Source organism: Zophobas morio, unplaced genomic scaffold, assembly GCF_036711695.1.
Source record: "Zophobas morio isolate AGI-343-1 ecotype UQ-CSIRO unplaced genomic scaffold, CSIRO_AGI_Zmor_V1 ptg000191l, whole genome shotgun sequence".
Lineage (NCBI taxonomy): Eukaryota > Metazoa > Arthropoda > Insecta > Coleoptera > Tenebrionidae > Zophobas > Zophobas morio.
In genome coordinates this window covers 23,015-40,349 of record NW_026972295.1, presented here as the reverse complement: position 1 = coordinate 40,349, position 17,335 = coordinate 23,015, and the positions used below count along the sequence as shown (strand labels likewise).

At 33.2% G+C, this 17,335-nt stretch overlaps 1 protein-coding gene across 1 annotated transcript; it reads left to right on the top strand.

Annotated features, from left to right (window-relative positions):
* Positions 1-8,601: 8,601 nt before the first annotated feature.
* On the top strand, positions 8,602-16,955 carry LOC135145821 (aminodeoxychorismate synthase-like). The gene is made up of 18 exons (XM_064077957.1): positions 8,602-8,753; positions 10,342-10,362; positions 10,484-10,566; positions 10,626-10,753; positions 10,809-10,945; positions 11,216-11,321; positions 11,374-11,436; positions 11,488-11,763; positions 11,831-11,883; positions 11,959-12,497; positions 12,552-12,756; positions 12,819-12,962; positions 13,023-13,098; positions 13,157-13,231; positions 13,303-13,399; positions 13,520-13,678; positions 14,170-14,337; positions 16,867-16,955. The coding sequence occupies exons 1-18, from the start codon at positions 8,602-8,604 to the stop codon at positions 16,953-16,955; spliced, it is 2,571 nt and encodes an 856-aa protein (XP_063934027.1).
* Positions 16,956-17,335: the final 380 nt, after the last annotated feature.

Genomic DNA, 17,335 nt, shown 5'->3' with positions numbered 1-17,335 from the left:
CCCCAAAGAAAGTAAAGGTCATACCTGCTGCAGTCACAGCCAAGTTTTGGTTGGTTGCGCAAGACAGGCTTGTAATATTGAGTAAAATAAAGTACCGAAAGATAAGATACAAGCGATTGTACAAGCGCAAACAACGAGAGATTCTAATAGCGGATTATACGGGTCTATCAAGATGCTCAATTATAATAGGGAAAGACTCAAATAGAACAAATTCGTCTAAAACCCAAAAGGGTGTTTATAACCAGTGACACTTAAGATTATCTATTCAAAGCATAATCAAGCACGGTCGAAAGACACAATACACAATTAAATTATCTACTAAAGAAGGTACCAGAGCATCCTGTAAAAGAACACTGATAATTAATACTGTTCGTATAACACATTGCTAAGAACGACTATTCTGGAATATATCACTAATAGTTTAAGTGTTTTATAGTTAACTTAAATTTACCTATAACTCTTAAGAGTGTTAGATTACTCAATAAAATTATAAAATTTCCATCTTATGATAAAGCTTGAAGGTAGTTAGCCCTTCGTGTTATTTTCTTTTTTTTTTTAGTTTTAGTATATTGCCATGAGTCATTCAAAAAAAAATACTTTCGAGGTAAAATAGGGCTCTAGGGGTGTACGCTCGGATCGAAAGATTTGCTCTTAAAAATGCCATAAAGCCTTTGAAGATAAAGCCCTGAGGCAGGTTCTACTTTACCTGTTAATTTGGGTGAAAAAAATGTCTATCATCTAACCTTGTCCCGGTGCCTTTGTGATAGTTAGCTAGACTTGGTTCAGTTTATTCTGAATTCATTTTAAAAATGACTTTATTGCGTTATTATTTTAGCAAAATAACTTTGATAATCATACTACGCATTGAATACTAGCATTGTCTTCTGAGTGTAATATTCTTATACGACACCTAAAGAGAGCTTGAGAACCCTTGTGTGAAAGCTTGGTGACTTGAGTTAAATTATGTATGTCGGACACTACTTATATCCGAGTGATTGAGCGCGGCCGAAAGCCATGTAAGCAAGAACGGTATAATGAGTGATGAAAGTTAATACCGTTGATCGATTCCAGAGCTGCTGAACAGTAACAGAAAGTTTAACTAATTAACGAGCTTTCTTACCTGGCCGGTGCGTAATGGTACTTATTCTATGATTGTATGATTGTAGAAACTTGTATCGTTCCGAATAATAGTTAGCTACTGGTATTATATATACCCCGGCACTTTTAGGGGTTCAGTGTATTTTTTAAGGTTAGGTTAGGGTTAAGGTTAAGGGTTATTTAAAGTTAAGGTTACAGCTAAAAGGTGAGTCAATACAAAGCAAAATCAATGCTAAAGAATTTTATTTAAATGTGTGTGTCCACGCACAAAAAATTCCTTTGGGTGGGCGAGGCCTTCCTCAGCGACTCCGCTTGATATAGTGGGGCCTTGGCTCGTGTTTAAATTTGGTTTAAATAAGAGACCCGACTTTAATTTTAAGTGGTCCAAAAATTTTCATTGCCTCAAGTTTCTTTACTAGAGTTGTTGATTATTACCTATTTCATTTTCATCAATCTAAGAGCACTTACGACTTTAGGAGGAACTTCAAGAGTTTGGTCTCTGAAATGTATAGGATTGGCTATCAGTCTTTTTTATTGTTGATTTCTAACCTGTTTATCAGGAACTTAAGTAGATTCACTAGGATTATATTTGAGTTATTCGAAACACTTTTACGACAAGTTGTTTGAATTGGTTGTGAAGTGGTTTAGTCATCCATAAATTGTTGTCTATAATTATACGATTTATATTAATGTTACGCTATGTATCACTCATATATAACACTAATGTAAAAGGGTTATTATAATAGTATTATAATTAACAATGACCGCGTAATATGTGTTAACCTTTTTACGAAAAAGGAAAAGAAATTTTTTAAGACGTAGCGTACTACAAGCAACCTCAACTTGGTTTATAATAGTAAAAAATGTTAAAAGCAGTTATAAAATGCGCATATATTATATAAGTTCATAAAACTAAAGTTTACTTTAGCGTGTAGTGCCATCTTTTTTTAAAAAAAATTGTTAGTAACGATAAAACTATTAAGACCACACTAAATTAAAAAACTTGGTCTCTTAATTGATAATATTTTTGAGTTTAAAATATTTTTAAGTAGCGAGAAATTAACCTTAACTTAAAAAAAATAGTATGAAGTGCGGGTGAAAGGTCAACTTTTTGGTACTTAGAATTGTTACTGAACGTGCATGCTTTAGTTACCAGTAAGAATTGCTTCATTACGATATATAAAGGATTTATTTTATTGCTAAGTCACAAAAGTTAAACAGGGTAAATAGAAAGGATAAATAGGAGCATAGATATTTCCATTAGAAGGTTACCATTCTTTTTTTGGAAAGTTTATATCGTTAACAATATTTTGCCCAGTTGTTCAATATCACGAACTTCAAAAAATTGAATAATAATTTTTTGAAAGGGTTATTAGTAAGATTTTACACCCGTAGAAAGTGCTAAATGAGCAAAAGTCCATCTGTGACCTGTACACCATAAGCAAAGGAAAACAATATGTTACTTTAAAAGTTAAAAAACATTGGATGTTATGCAAGCACTTTGACGTAAATTTTAAAAACATATTTTTTATAGATTTAAAAAGTTTTTCTTAAGGTTTTTTTTTCTATTGAAGTTTGTTTAAAAAATTTATAAACTTTTTAAGTTTTTAAAAAATTTTGGAAATATTTATATATTCTTTAACTTTTTGGATTTCTATAGAAAATTCTTTACTTAAAATTTCTAAATGATTTTTTTAAAAATTTTAATTTGATATTTTTTATTAACTTTTTATTAAATTTATTTTTATAAATTTATATTTCAAAAAATTTAAAATTTTTTGGGGGAATATCTTTATATTTTTTAAATTTTTCATAGAAGTCTTTTCCATGAATCATTCTTTAAAAATTTTTAATTTATTAGAAAAACTTTTATAAAAAATGTTAAGGTTTAAAATTTTTTTTAATAAAAATAGTATTAAATTTTTTAAATTATTATAAAAATTGGAGCTTATATTTATCTTTTTAAACTTTGAATTTTTTATATACATGCTTCTCTAACTTTAATTTTTTATATAGTTTTCGGAATTTATAGGAATTTTTGTAGAAATTTTATTATTAATTTTTAATCAAAAAAAGTTATATACTTCTCAAGTTTTTATAAAATTTGAGGGAGTTTTTTTAAAACTTTTTAAAGTTTTAATTGTTTTTAAATGATTTATCAAAAGTTTTTGAGATTTATAATTCATTATATAAAAATAATGAATTCTTAAGTTCTTATTAGACGTCAAATAATTATATATTTACGAAACTTTTAAATATCTACAAAAAATAAAAAAACTTAAAAAATTTAATAACTTTACAAAAGTGGAAAACTTTTAAATTTTGTCTAAATATAGATATTGATTTATTTTTGTCTAAAACTTGCAATATCTATAGAAATTCTTTACTGGAAATAATTTTATTAAGGATTTTTAAAAGTTTAAAGAATTTAATATTATTAATAATAAATATAATTAACTTTTCAAGTTTTATATAAAATTTATATATCAATTCAATTTGTATGTATAAACTTTTAAATATCTGTAAAATTCTTTACTTGAAATAATTTTAAAAAGATTTTTTAAAAATTTCGAGAAACAAATATTTTAATATTGAAAGTAATAAACTTTAATTTTAGAGAATTTATTTTTTATTTGTAGAACTACGTGTAGAATGGATTTTTATAGTCGAGAGATATTTCTGTTAATTGATTTAAATATTTCACATTTTAAGCTTTTACGCTTTAACATTAGCTGCAAAGAATGCTGAAGTCAACCTTATCCATGATGGCGCCCAAGTATTTAGCCTAAGAGTCCCCTCAAAGGTTAGAGGCGGGAGTAGTCCTGTGCATCTTTTTGTATTAAGAAATACTCTGCTTTTCTCTGTTTTAATGGTAACTACACACTGCCTGCACCAGTAGGCAAGTGTCTCCAACTAGAGTCGCAGGTGTGCCGTAACAATAAGGGTGCATAGGCTGCAGTTTGTGTGTTTCAGCCTCCACGCTTGTCCCACAGCAGGCTGACGGGTTCGCGAAGTCATCTTGGGTAGCATAATAATTTTGTTGTTTACCATGGTGTTGGAAAGTAAGCCAAGCGACCATGCAAAATTTGGAAAACAAGAAAGGTGGTTAAACGATACCAGCGGCAACTTTCTTTGGCATTTGGTTAGTAATGCTATCAATTCTGGTCCGTCCTGGGTGCTTCAAGTCACGAAAGTGCAGGGAGTATATCAGCAATTTCATTGACTGTACTCAATTTTATGTCCATCGCCAAAGGTTAAGGTGTGTTACGGTTGCACACTTAGCAGCTAGGTGTTCAGCAGAGAGCACCGCCTTATCTTCATCGCTTTTTTTTTTCTGTCACTATCCCCATTATTAAGTGACAAAGGTGGTTTGCGGCCATGGTTTACGTTTGTTTTGGCAAATCGTATGAAGGATCATCCTTCCTCGGTCGTTACAAGCTACATCCTGCAGTTTTGTCTCCCCACAGGGCTGTTGTAAAAGAGGTTAACTTTTGAAAAAAAAAAAAAAAGATTGTGAAGCATCAGTTTGTCGTCGGGGTTTTGTATAGTAGCGACTAGGCGAATTAACCGGAAGCTTTAAAAAATAAGCTGAATTAAAATAATTTGGAAGACGACCAAGGCGATTAACAACTTCATGGCAGGTTATCGCAGCAGGAGTGGTGGCTGTTAGTGCGCCCTTACAACTATCAAATGCTTTATCTAATAGGGTGGACATTGAAGAGGTGATGTTCAGAAAATAGCAATGCTTTAACCGCTTAAATAAATTATGTCCAGTTTGTATTTGAGCGTTTGTAGCACTGTCTTCACCTTACTCCAATAAAAAGGGCAGGTGATCCGAAGAGAGCTCATCCAGTTCGGCAACCGATACTGACGGCGAAGGTCCCTTAAGAAATGGCTATATCTAGGGCGTCCGAAGTTCCTGTTCCTGCTTAAGTATTTTCCGTTAGGTTTTCTAACACAATTTTGAGCAGCTTGTTAGCAGTTAAAGTAGCCTAAGAGATCAGCGGGCAAGCAGCTTTTTTAGATCACTGGATAACAGCGACTGTGATAGAGTTTATAGACCCGTGATTATAACGGCCCACCTCTTTCAGTTAAATTGAAACGGATTCTTACGGTTTTTATGCTCTTTAGTTAGGGAGAGCAATTGGATTGTGAGGTACAATTAACCGTACCAGAATAGCTACCCCTCTGTCGCGTCTGTCAAGGCCGTTAAGACGGACGGTGTAAATGTAAAATACCAACAGATCGCCAGGTGACTTTTCCTTAACAAAGCGAAAACTACACCTTCATTTTGCAACAGCTACAGTAGTTCGTCCTTTTTGCAGCGCACGCCGTGGACATTCCACTACAAAAATTTTGGGTGGTGCAAAAGGGCAGGTCCTAGCAACCATTTCGTGCATCAGGTAGTTTATCACTCGAAGAAACGTTTTACGAAGACCCCCCTTTTGTATCTTTAAGGTAAGTTTTATTAAATAATAAAGTTTTTTGATCCGTTGTATATGAAAGACCAAAATTTTTAAATATGAAATTTTAGTAATTATATATATGTATAAATCTGTTAAAAAAGCGTGATGTTAGACCCGCACCAGAAGGAAACTTAATCTCTTAAAACTTGAATAGCACTAACCTCTTGTAAGAACACATAAAATAACTATATAGAATAACTTAAAACAACTTGCGTTTTATGGCGAATAACTATTAACAAACCCAATAATTTTTCTAAAAAATATTCCAAAGAACACTTTAAATTTGTTCGAAAACGAGATCATAATATGCATATTTTTTAAAGTTTCTTTGTTAAACCTTAAATGTTAGCATGATACTAGGAAAACGCTTCGAAAGGAGTACCTTTACAATTCTAGGAGACCTAAACAATCACTTGTTGACTAATGAGCTGTGGGTGTCAGTTATACTGGACTACAATATTGGGTTTTTAAAAGTTTACATTATACGCAAAATTAAATAACACTAAAGATTTACTGCGCAATTTATAATAGGACAATAACTATTTTGTTTTAAGGGTAGTGAAAATTTATCTATTAAAATTTGTTATAAGAATAATATTTATGAATTAATTAAGTTAAAATAAAATTAGGAAAACTATATCTATTATAGTAACTTAACTATAGAACCTATTCAGTTATTGACGGATTTTCATGAACTAGTACCTTAGTTAAATGACCCACAGTTACATTAAATGGTACTATTTTTGTTCTGCCCTGTTCACTTACATAAGCTTAAAATAAAGTTTTAAAGTCGTTAAGACGCGCCATCTACAAGAGGACGTTACATCTTCTGCGCGCCTTAACGATTTTTATAGTAGAAAACTCCTTTTCTAATTTTAAACTCAGAGCATTATTTTAATCCCATTAGGGTCTGACGGTGGTATGATAGCACTGAATAAATATTTTATAATTGCCTATTTAACAAGCTCAATACTTCGAAACTATAGAGTATAGATAAATTAAAAAGTATAACATAGGTTTATCATAAATACAAAAACTAATAATTTGATATTTCAGAGCTGCCTTAGGAGCACGACCCGTACCAATTAAATTAAACAAAAAACTAAAAAAATCATGTGTGTGCTACCACTTTCATAACCCCAATTGGTAATGTGTGCCCTCAAGCGCTCAACACTCACGTTACATACGTAATATAAAGGTGTGTTGGCTTTTATACAAGGCAGCTGTATATCTGATCCTAACCTATTTCGACTATGGATCACCCGACCGTGCTCGAGGCCGTTATAGGCTAGAATTTGTTTGTAGTGACTTTTAATTTTTTAAAGCTTAATCACATCCGATTACTGTGTGGAATGTGGAGGGCGTTTAGAAAAAAAACACGAGTTGCAAGAGTTAATACAACGTGACATATTAGATATCTGTGTCCTCAGTGAAACACCTCCATCCCCGTATGCACCATTTAACATCTGCAACTTTGCGATATATTGCCAGGATCGGTTGTACATCAGCGGTGGAGGGATTTCTATCCTGATCACGAAGTATCCAACATAGTTGGCATTACCAGCTCTGCAAAAAATCAAGGCGGGTGGTATTACACTTCACCTGGCTAGGCAGGGGCATATTACTGTGATAGCAATTTATAAACTTTCCAACTAGCCACTCATGTTGTTCAATCTTAACGCTTTTTTTAGTGCATGATTTTCAGATCATTCTATGCGAAAATTTATGTAAACACCCTTCGTAAAATAACCGGACCACAAACAGGAACGATTACACCCTTGAGGTTTAGGCTGAGGAATGCGGGTGGGAGCCGTAGGATCAAGTTGTCAACCCACATGACGAGGAAGACGGACACTATGAGAGTGCTGATATCACCTTGTTAAAAAAGATCTGCCTTCCACGGCTATTAAGGAGATGAATGAATTTGTGGTCGGATCATTTGTCTGTCCTGCTCGAATTGGGCGATCAAAAGAAATCAATAAAGATATTCCCCAAATCTTTCACGAACTGGAACAAATTAGCTGAATTCCTCGAGAAGGCGCCCTCACCGTTTATGACACCACTCGATATTCCCGCTAAACTAAACAATGCTGCTGTCGAATTTGGGTCAGCGGTGACAAAAGCTCACAGCAAAACAAAGACGACACGTGATTTTGTGTACTACCCTATACGCCTTCCTGGGGAACTAAAAACACTAATATGCGGGCGTAGGCTACTCATCTGAGTAGTCATGACTTATAACGCGTAGAAGACCAACTAGTGCTAAATCGCCTTCACTGGCTCATCAGGAAAAAGCTGATGGCGCACATAAACTGCCAATGGGCTAACAACTGAAACGAAGTACAGGCAGCTGGGGAAGGTTGTCAAGCGAGTTAAAAAAAAATAGCATTCGACTAGACCACCACTTCGCAATGGCGATACCGTAGCCGAAAGCGATGAAGATAAAGTCAAATTTTCTGCTGATCGTCTAGCTGCCAAGTGATTGCCGTCTTCCCCATCAACCGTCGGTAATGGACCCTTTGTGCCTAATCTTATCTCGACTACAACATAGGATTTTCTAGAGCTGTCTGCCATAGGAGAGCACAAATCAATGGTGATATTACTACGAAAGTAAAAGGCGCCCAACTCTGTCGGCATCACTAACCCTATATAAAAACAACTGCCAGAAGCTGCTATGAATCATCGATGCTGCCTCGTCAACTCAGTATTTCCACTATATTCCCAGGCGATTGAAAATGACGGTAGTCGTGATGTTACATTAGCCCTTTAATGGCAGTTGGTAAGTAGCTAAAGCGGTGATATTTAATTATCTGAAGGTGGTTGAAGACGCTCGTGGAATTTTAACCTAAGTTATTTTTTTTAATTTTGGATTTCGCAAGGGAAACTCAATCACCCAAAATAATCTTCCCTTACCGAATGGACGATTAAACCTATAAATTTTAAAAAACCACCAATGCTTTTTTTCTCGATGTTGATTGATTTTTCGGCCGAGTATGGCATTGTGGCCTGTTAAGAAAGCTACATGCTCTGACGGCATATGTCCTTCAAGAAGTTCAAGTTATACCCAAACACTGTATCTTTAACTGCAAACCTCGCTATCGCACAACTGGAGTCCTGCGAGTCCCTCTCCATCACCGCTGCTATATGCGCTCTATACGAGTGTAGTCTTCTGTCAATTTGCCCTCACAGGCGGGTCACCGTTTTACGCCAATTATACGATGATGTGTTCACCGTCAAAGTCATAAGTCGTTCAAGTCGAAGTCACTCATTTTACTATGGCAGCACCTACGGTTTCATCTAAACGCGTTTACTAGCTGGTGTCGTCAATGGGACCTCTCCATTAAAGCGGTAATAAGCAAGCGCTTATTATAACGAAAAGACGCCAAACGCTACCGGCAAGAAAATTTTGTGGTGTTCTCATCTAATAATCTGGGGGTCATTATAGATTATAAGCTGTCGTGGCGTTAACAAGTGAATTTCTTGGGGGCGAAAGTCAAGTCAACGATGTGCAGCAAAAACCTTTCATTGTGCAATAAGTGAAGGTTTTATGAGCTGTGCACACGGCCGGTCATGATATATACATCTCCTGACTAGGCCTCCGTCTTGTCGGCAATAATGTCCTCTTCTCAAGTGCTACACAGCGCCCCGAGCTACAGATTGAGCTGCTGCCCACAAGTTTTAAAAATGATGCCCGTTCGCCCTCTACGAACGGATAGCCGGAAACGCTAATCGCCCTAACGGAAGAACTCACTTACAAATTGTGGGACTACGCACAATACAGCCGGCTGCGCGACGCACACTCTTAGGATGACCAGTTAGAAGCTAATTTGGGAGTTTGATTGAACGTGAAGGACACTTGTACACAGGGATGTCTAAAAACCTTTTTTAAAGCTCGTGTATTCGTTGTTAACTCGATCGAACACTAGGAAACGTCATTTATAAATAAATAAATAAATGATTATACTAACCATCTCAATTGAAGGCGGTCATTCAATACAATAGTACAAACGACTAAAAACAAACTATATAGTCAATAGCAGGTAGTTTAAATAATTTCTATAAGTAAAGAACAATCTTTTATAATGGTCCTGTCTATTAATATAAAAAAACATTTATGCGTTAGGTTGATTTATTGTTTATTTTACTTACCTTCATTATTTAACATTATGATTATGGTTGCTATGACTTAGTGATGATCCTTTTTTAGTAAAGGCAAATGCTGTAAGTTAGCACTGTTACTTTTCGTTTACTTTAGTCAACTTCCGTTAATTTTAGTCAATAAAAGAATACAAGGATTTTCGTAAAGCTCCAACAATAGTCTGTTAGTACATGACAACACTGCAACTTAATTGAATCAAAGTATGAAGAAAGTACTAGTCGTCATCATTTTAAAACCCTTAAAGGCCACGTTGCATATCAGGTTCTGAGCAGTAGAGCTATGTTAATTTATTGGCATCCGACCGTTAGCGAGGTTTTCGCAATGAGGAGGAAAGTATTTTGGTTTTAACGAAAACAACTCATCGTAGTGAAAATCCCAAATGAAAATGAAATTAATTTGGTTCTTACATTATTGAATAACATTGTAACATATTTGAACGGTCTTAATATTCCGTCCGGACGGCCGTGTTGTTGAAGAATACTATATACATACCGCGACCGTCCCGCTTGCAACAAGCACAGGTATTCAGTATTCTCATAAGCAGGGTGCTTTATTAGCAAAACTAATTTATACTAAACGTTTTAACCTCATTTTACCCTCTTAACTGTTTTTTTAAAGCTCGACTTCTCTATTAGAACGGTATGGTAGATAATAATTGTTGCCAGCCCTCAAAAAAAGCTTTTATAACACTTTTAGTAGATAATTTTGATTCTTTTACGTACAATCTTTTTAGTCTTTTAACAACTGTAAACAATTGCAGTCCTATCGTCGTTAGGAATGACCTTCCTTTTCACGTTATTGAACCTCTTTTGAAGTATATTGACAATATTGTTATTTCTGCAGGTCAACTTGATATTCTTTAGTTCAATATACATGATATGAACTAAGGAAAACATAAGTAGGTCCCGGTAATCCTGTTAACGATGATGACTTTGGCCTTTGTAAAGATATTATAAAACGATATTCCGGCCCTATTTTAGGTGTTTGTTTGGGCCTTCAAGGTTTAATTTACCACTCGGGTTCTGGGAAAGTATTTGCGTACTCTTTCCAACTTTAATTACTAGTTATTAATCTAAATATTTTAGATTGTAGCTGCTCCTGAACCTTTTCACGGAAGGGTCAGCGAGATATTCCATGAAGATTATGAACAGCCTCTTGAATTATTTTCTAAAATCCCATCATCATTTAAAGCTGTGCGCTACCATTCCCTAATGGCTGTGTTGTAATGAAATTTTTTATATTACCTGGAAATAAACTTTTTAATTATATAAACCTGTATTACTTATAGTAACATATAGTTATCTAAAGATGTATATTTAATGACAAAATCTTGTTAGCTACGCGGATTTTATTCCTTATCTTATTAAAAAGAAATTTTTAAATTTTTTAGGAATAAATTTAGTAATTGCTTATTGTACAACTTTGATTTTACTATTTTTTTGGTTTACTTTTTTTAGTATTATAAAAAGAATGTCTTGGATCTTTTTTTTAGATATGAAAACAGTGATTTTAAAGTTATTGCAAAAACTGCTGATGATATCATTATGGCTGTGAAACATAGAAATCAGCACCAGTATGCAGTTCAGTTTCATCCAGAAGTAAATATTTATGTATAACTAAAGTAATATTACTTATATTTATATAAAAAAGTCAATTTGTTCTTTTAAGGGAAGCAAAATTCTTAAAAATTTTAGGAAAATTACTCAAGAGCGCGTAACTATTAATAAATTACTTGAAGATATGTATTTTCACTTTTATATATAGAACAAAGAAAAGAACGAATTTATTAATGAGGCTATTGCTAAACGCTTTTTTCATCTTTGTTACTACCGGCGCTTAAGTGGCCTTAACAATTTATATATAAATTCAAATAACATTGGCCTCAGAACTGCTATTATTAGTAATACAAGAACTTGCAGAGACTTTAAAAAGATTCTGTATGTTTTAAAGCTTGAAAAAATAAATCATTTAAAACCTGAAAGAAGTTTTCGTGAACTTTTTGGATCTAAAAAATTTTCTTTTTGGCTTGATACTTTTGAGGTGACTTTGGCGTTAATTAAAATAATTATATATAGTCGATTTACTTTATTTTATTATTTGTTGTTAGCCTAATGAACGCAACAGGTTTTCATATATGGGTTATGCTGGTAAGCATGGAAGGTATATTTTAAATTTTAATAAAGTTTTTAAAACTCATATATATATATATATATATCTTTATATATTATAATATAGTAAAGTTTTGTATTACGATATTGCCACCCGCCACGTGCTCATTTCTACTGGAAAGAACACAAATTCTTATGAGCTTAAAAAGTCGCAAACGTTTTTTAGTGTTGTAGAAAACGAAGTTCATGCAAGGTTGTACGATCAAATGCTTTGCTATAGTTACGATAAACATGCAGGAAATATTGTGCCATTGCCGATGGACCCCCCCGTTGCTCTTCCCTTTGACTTTCACACGGGATTGGTGGGTTATTTTGGTTATGAGATGACTGCAGAATCTCTTGCTTCTAACGCATTTCACAAACGAAAGATATATGATAATAAAAGTTCTAGCCAACAGCTCCCCACCAGCGCTCTGCTTTTGTGCAATAGAGTTGTTGTTTTTGATCATCATAAAAACGATATTTATGTACTTCATTTTAAAGATTTTACATTACAGCCGCCCATAAACATTGCCAGCTCAGGGCTTCATTTATCTGAGGGTGGTTGGCTGTTTAAAGTTATTAAAAATCTTCTTCATATCCACACAGTCAACTCATCAGAAGAATGTCACAATATTAATATAAGTCCTTTACCATGTAAAACTCATTCTTTGCGTGTAGTAAAAAGTAAGAAGAAGGAACCATCAAGTATTGAAAAGCTTGAAAAAACATATTTTTCATTAACTCATAGCGAACGCACTTACAAAAACCACATTCGCCATTGCCTCGAACATATAAAGAAGGGTGACTCTTACGAATTGTGTCTAACGTCTCAACTAAAGTCCACATTCCATGTGGACCCACTCGAACTATATATGGAAATTAGGTTTTTAGAATTTTACTAAAAATTAACTTTTGGCAGTTTTATTAGTATATTTTCCCACTAAGAAAGTATAATAAGGTCCCAAATGGATGCTTTTTGAAACTTTCGCAGAGTCAGTACGTTCTCTGCGTCACCCCTGAAGATTTTTTATTGGTAGACCAATTTGGGACTGTTGAAACTAGACCAATTAAAGGAACCAGAAAAAGGGGGTTATAAAGCCCTATTAAAATTCAATTAACGGCATATAAAGGATAGACTTAAAATGTTAGAAGCACTAAGGAAGAAGACTTTGAACTGAAAACCGATCTTGAAAATAGTGAAAAGGACTTTTCTGAAAACTTAATGGTAGCAATCGCCCCCAAAGTTACCGGTTTGTATAAGATTAGCAAGTAATACTGCTTAGATAGTGGATCTGATGAGAAATGACTTAAGTATGGTCTGCCGGCCTGGATCTGTCCACGTGCCTTCTCTAATGCAGGTTTTTTGTTGGTTCATTGCACTAAACTGATTATGTTTGTGCTAATTAAATATTTTATAATATTGGTCGAGTCTTACCCAACGCTTCACCAACTTGTTAGTACCATTAAAGGGGTTTTGAACCCAAACGTTTCTGCTGTACGCTGCCTTCAAGCCTGTTTTCCTCCAGGTGCTCAAAAATATTGAATTCTTTATCTTAATGAGTTATATTTAACTTTTTACTTTCTTCGTTAGCCCGTATTTTTGTTCCACCGATTCGTCCTTATCTTTTTACCCCGCCAATATACAGGGAGTATGACAGGCGCCCCTAAAATCCGCTCGGTTGAACTTTTAAGGGATATAGAAAAGCAACCACGTGGGGTCTATTCTGGGTGTATTGGTTTCTTGTCTATCCATGGCCCAATGAAGATGTGCGTGGTCATACGAACAGTAGTGATCGAAAACACTGGTTCGCAAATATATAAGAAAACTTTCCTTACGTTTCATATTGTCTTAATAAATTTTTTAATCTTTAAATAAAAACCGTTTCCTTTGTCTAATTTTCATGTCAAAAACAAATCTTAAAAAATCTATTATTGTTATTCGTTAACAATATATTAACATTTACTACAATAGAAAATTTTAGACTACGAAATTTATGGGTTTACACGTTTAATGTCTTAAAGAATATAGCAAATAAAATCTAGTAATATTAAAAAAAAAATTTAATTATTAAAAACTCTCAACCCTTTTTTGCTAAATATGATTAGTGTTTATTAATAACATAAACTTAGTTCATATGTAATTATTTATATACACTTTACCCTAAGAAGATGTATATAAGAATTTTTGTATATTGGAATGTGTTTTATAGTTTAAACAGATGATATATAAAATTTATGAGCAATTTACTAAAGTTTCTTATAATAATATCGTTTAATTTAATAATTCGTATTATAGCACTTTCTATTGGCGCTGGAGGAGCTATTGTGGCCTTATCCAACATTGAAGATGAATTTAAAGAGTTTCTTTTGAAAACTAAGAGCCTTATTCTCAGCGTGCTCCGTTTGAAAAAAGTTATACCTGAACATACGGATGGAAACTGCATAGAAGTAGTATGTGATAAAAGTAATTCACGAGGGGATTCTAAAAAAGTCTATATTAAAATAAAAAATGTAAGTTAAAGTTTTGTTTTTTATTGGCAAGGTGAGCGACGTTATAAATATTTTCAGTCTGTTTAAATTTTTTTTCTTTTAAAAAAAGTTTAAAGAATTTATTATAAAGACGTTTTTTACCTATAAGTACGAAAGAAATATGTGCTTCTAATTATTTCAATGTGAAAAGAAGCAGCTAAAAACCTTTGGTAGTGTGAGTTTCTAACACTCCCTTATTAATAAGAGATTCCTTTACTCTGAACAGTACTTCTAAATTATTACCAAAACCAATTTCTTGTAAAACGCCCAATTCCTAGAAGGAAACCTATAATTTGATCAGTCACATTTACTTAAATATATCTTTGCTGCGGTATTGAGAGGTTTGAATTATTATAGCAATCTCAATGCCGCCCCCTCACGTAGGATAAGACCAACACTAAGGAGCGCTTACTGCCGTTGACTAAATGCTAAATTGACTATCCAGTTTTTATATATTAGATACCCATTAATCGAAAATCACGTTGACCACAGTCTTTATTACTTCAGCGTAATAAAATGTTCTGCCTTTATAATGTTAAAAACCTTTTCTTAAATTTTTATATTTTGTTTTTTTCCAAATCTATTATTAGATCATAATAAACTTTTATTGCTCCCTAATTTCGTTACAATTAATATCCCTTCATTAATTTCTCATGAGTCTGATATTACCGACTATTCTGATTTTTAAATGATAATTCTTTTGTAACAGGAGATTTTTCAAATCTCCGTAGGGTTACGGTTGGCTGTGGTAGGAGTTTTGAGGGTTTGAGGGTTCGAATTTTACAAAAAATTACGAATACTCCCCCATGGTTTATTAGTAACCTCTGCAGATATTTACTGAGGCAGGCCTCATTACCAACAAAATATTTTTACAATTAGCGAAACTCTGAACCTATTCATATGCTATAGATTTCAAACAATTTTTACTATTCTATTCTGAAGTGATGTAATAACACTATTACCCAATAAAGCTAATATTAAAAAAAAAAAATAACCATAAAGCTGAAATTCTGTAACGTATCTTTAAATATATACAAAAATTAGAGGTTTAAATTTTTTATAGTTTGAGTTAGGATTTGATATATAATTTCATCATGGTTCCAAAAATCTGGTTAATTTAAGCTAATTGAATTTTTATTATAGGTTTTAAAGGAACTTTAGTTTTTTGGTACTTTAGGTGTATTACACTTTACCAAACAATTGTATATCGTAAGCTGCACTGATGTCTATAGTTTTACTGGAACCCCTCGATGGTTTAGCTTAAACCTTTATTTAAGATAATATTTTGTTCTATTAAGTAATTCGAACTTATAAATTAGTTGTTATAAAAGTCTTAATTTTTTTTTAAGTTATAAATATGCAAACAATACTGAATTTTAACAACTATTAAAAATCTGAAAGGTATCGTTGGCTTTTTTTTTGCTTATAGTACACCTGCCAAATAAAGAATTGTTACGACAAACTATATAGCTATAAAAGATCTTGTAAAGCAGATAAATATAAGAGCCTCGACGGAAGTAAAATAAAGTCAAAGAATAAAGAGTACTAAATAGCAAGGACACCTGAAGTGCTGAGAAAAAATGTAATTCATAAAAATGTCATATAGCTCCTTAGTAAAATATTTATACTACTAATAATAGAGATACAAACAAAAGTATGTAAAACGGTTCACTTGGTCACAAACTCTACCTTAAAAGATTTTATAGTTGAAGTATATATATAAAATATATATTTATGTGATAACATAGAATGTAATAAAAAAAAGGTAGAAATAACATTTATTTTAAGTAAAAAAGATACAATAAAATGGGCCCTATAACAAAGACATACAAAATTCTATTCACCCTCACAGTTCAACTTTAATTCCGACCAAAAATAAGCAAAGCCATTAACCATTAGGAAAAGTAAGAGGTAAAAAAAAATTTAAGAATCCTTTGCAATAAATACTTTTTAGTTTATCGACAACCTTCTTTAAAAGACCAAATCTACAGAAAAATCTAAAAATTTCTAGTAAAAATCTACAGGCGGTCTGCGACGGGCATCAAACAAATTTAAAGATTTTCCTAAAGTAAACGAGTCAGAACTTTTGTATATCTTCACTATTTTTTTATGTAGTCTAACTAGAATGCGAAATAGAACCCAAATCAGGAGCTATTGCGAAAACTTACAATACTCAACTTTATAATGCCTGTCTTGATAACCTTCTGTGCCGTGTCCTAACGTTTCATCTTATTTACTCACGGTAATGTAATCAATCCATTCTGTTGAGGCATCAACAAACGTAAAGGGGGTTTTTTAGTTCCTGCAAGAGAGACTGGTCATTCGGGGTATCTAAAGCCTCAGGTATCGGGCTTTTAACATCAATAGGTTTATCAGCACACTGATTATCATAAAAAAATCTAAAGGTAGCTCATCAGACACAACCTTGCTGACCTTTGGTCTTGATGCTGTCGTGCCAACATAGGGCATAGGTTGCCACAGCTCAGTGTCATGTTCCCTCAAGGAAATCATGGGCGGATTCATCCCGTCCAAGCTGCTGCTAGATTGAGGTAATCCAGTACGCATATATATTTGGGTGAAATGTTTCGGCAAACTCCTGTTCATTACCTCTGCTGGAGCTGTAAATCAATCTGAACAAGCTCAAAATATGAGTGAGTGGCAATACCATCAAGAGCCAAACCAAAATTATTTATATACGGTTTTCTGGCATCAATAAGAGATTCATTAGGGTCAAAAACGTTTATGCGATCCAATAATTTAGTTTTCGACAACTAGTAGCTTCTATCTCTTGCCAGCAGCTTTTAAACTGATATTGGATCGGCAAAAAAAAAGTTGTAGCTAAAATCATCGTCAGTAGCTTGAAATATTTTAAATTTTCCTTTATGCTTAAGGAGATCATGCCTCAAACACACCGTTTCTTCAAAATCCCATTT

Bases quoted from the DNA above. Each gene is read 5' to 3' on its own strand.
- LOC135145821 (XM_064077957.1), top strand. From the start codon at position 8,602: ATGTCCTTCAAGAAGTTCAAGTTATACCCAAACACTGTATCTTTAACT. The intron at 10,754-10,808 runs GTATTTGCGTAC...TAAATATTTTAG, and splicing joins ACCACTCGGGTTCTGGGAAA to ATTGTAGCTGCTCCTGAACC. The intron at 10,946-11,215 runs GTAATGAAATTT...TCTTTTTTTTAG, and splicing joins CATTCCCTAATGGCTGTGTT to ATATGAAAACAGTGATTTTA.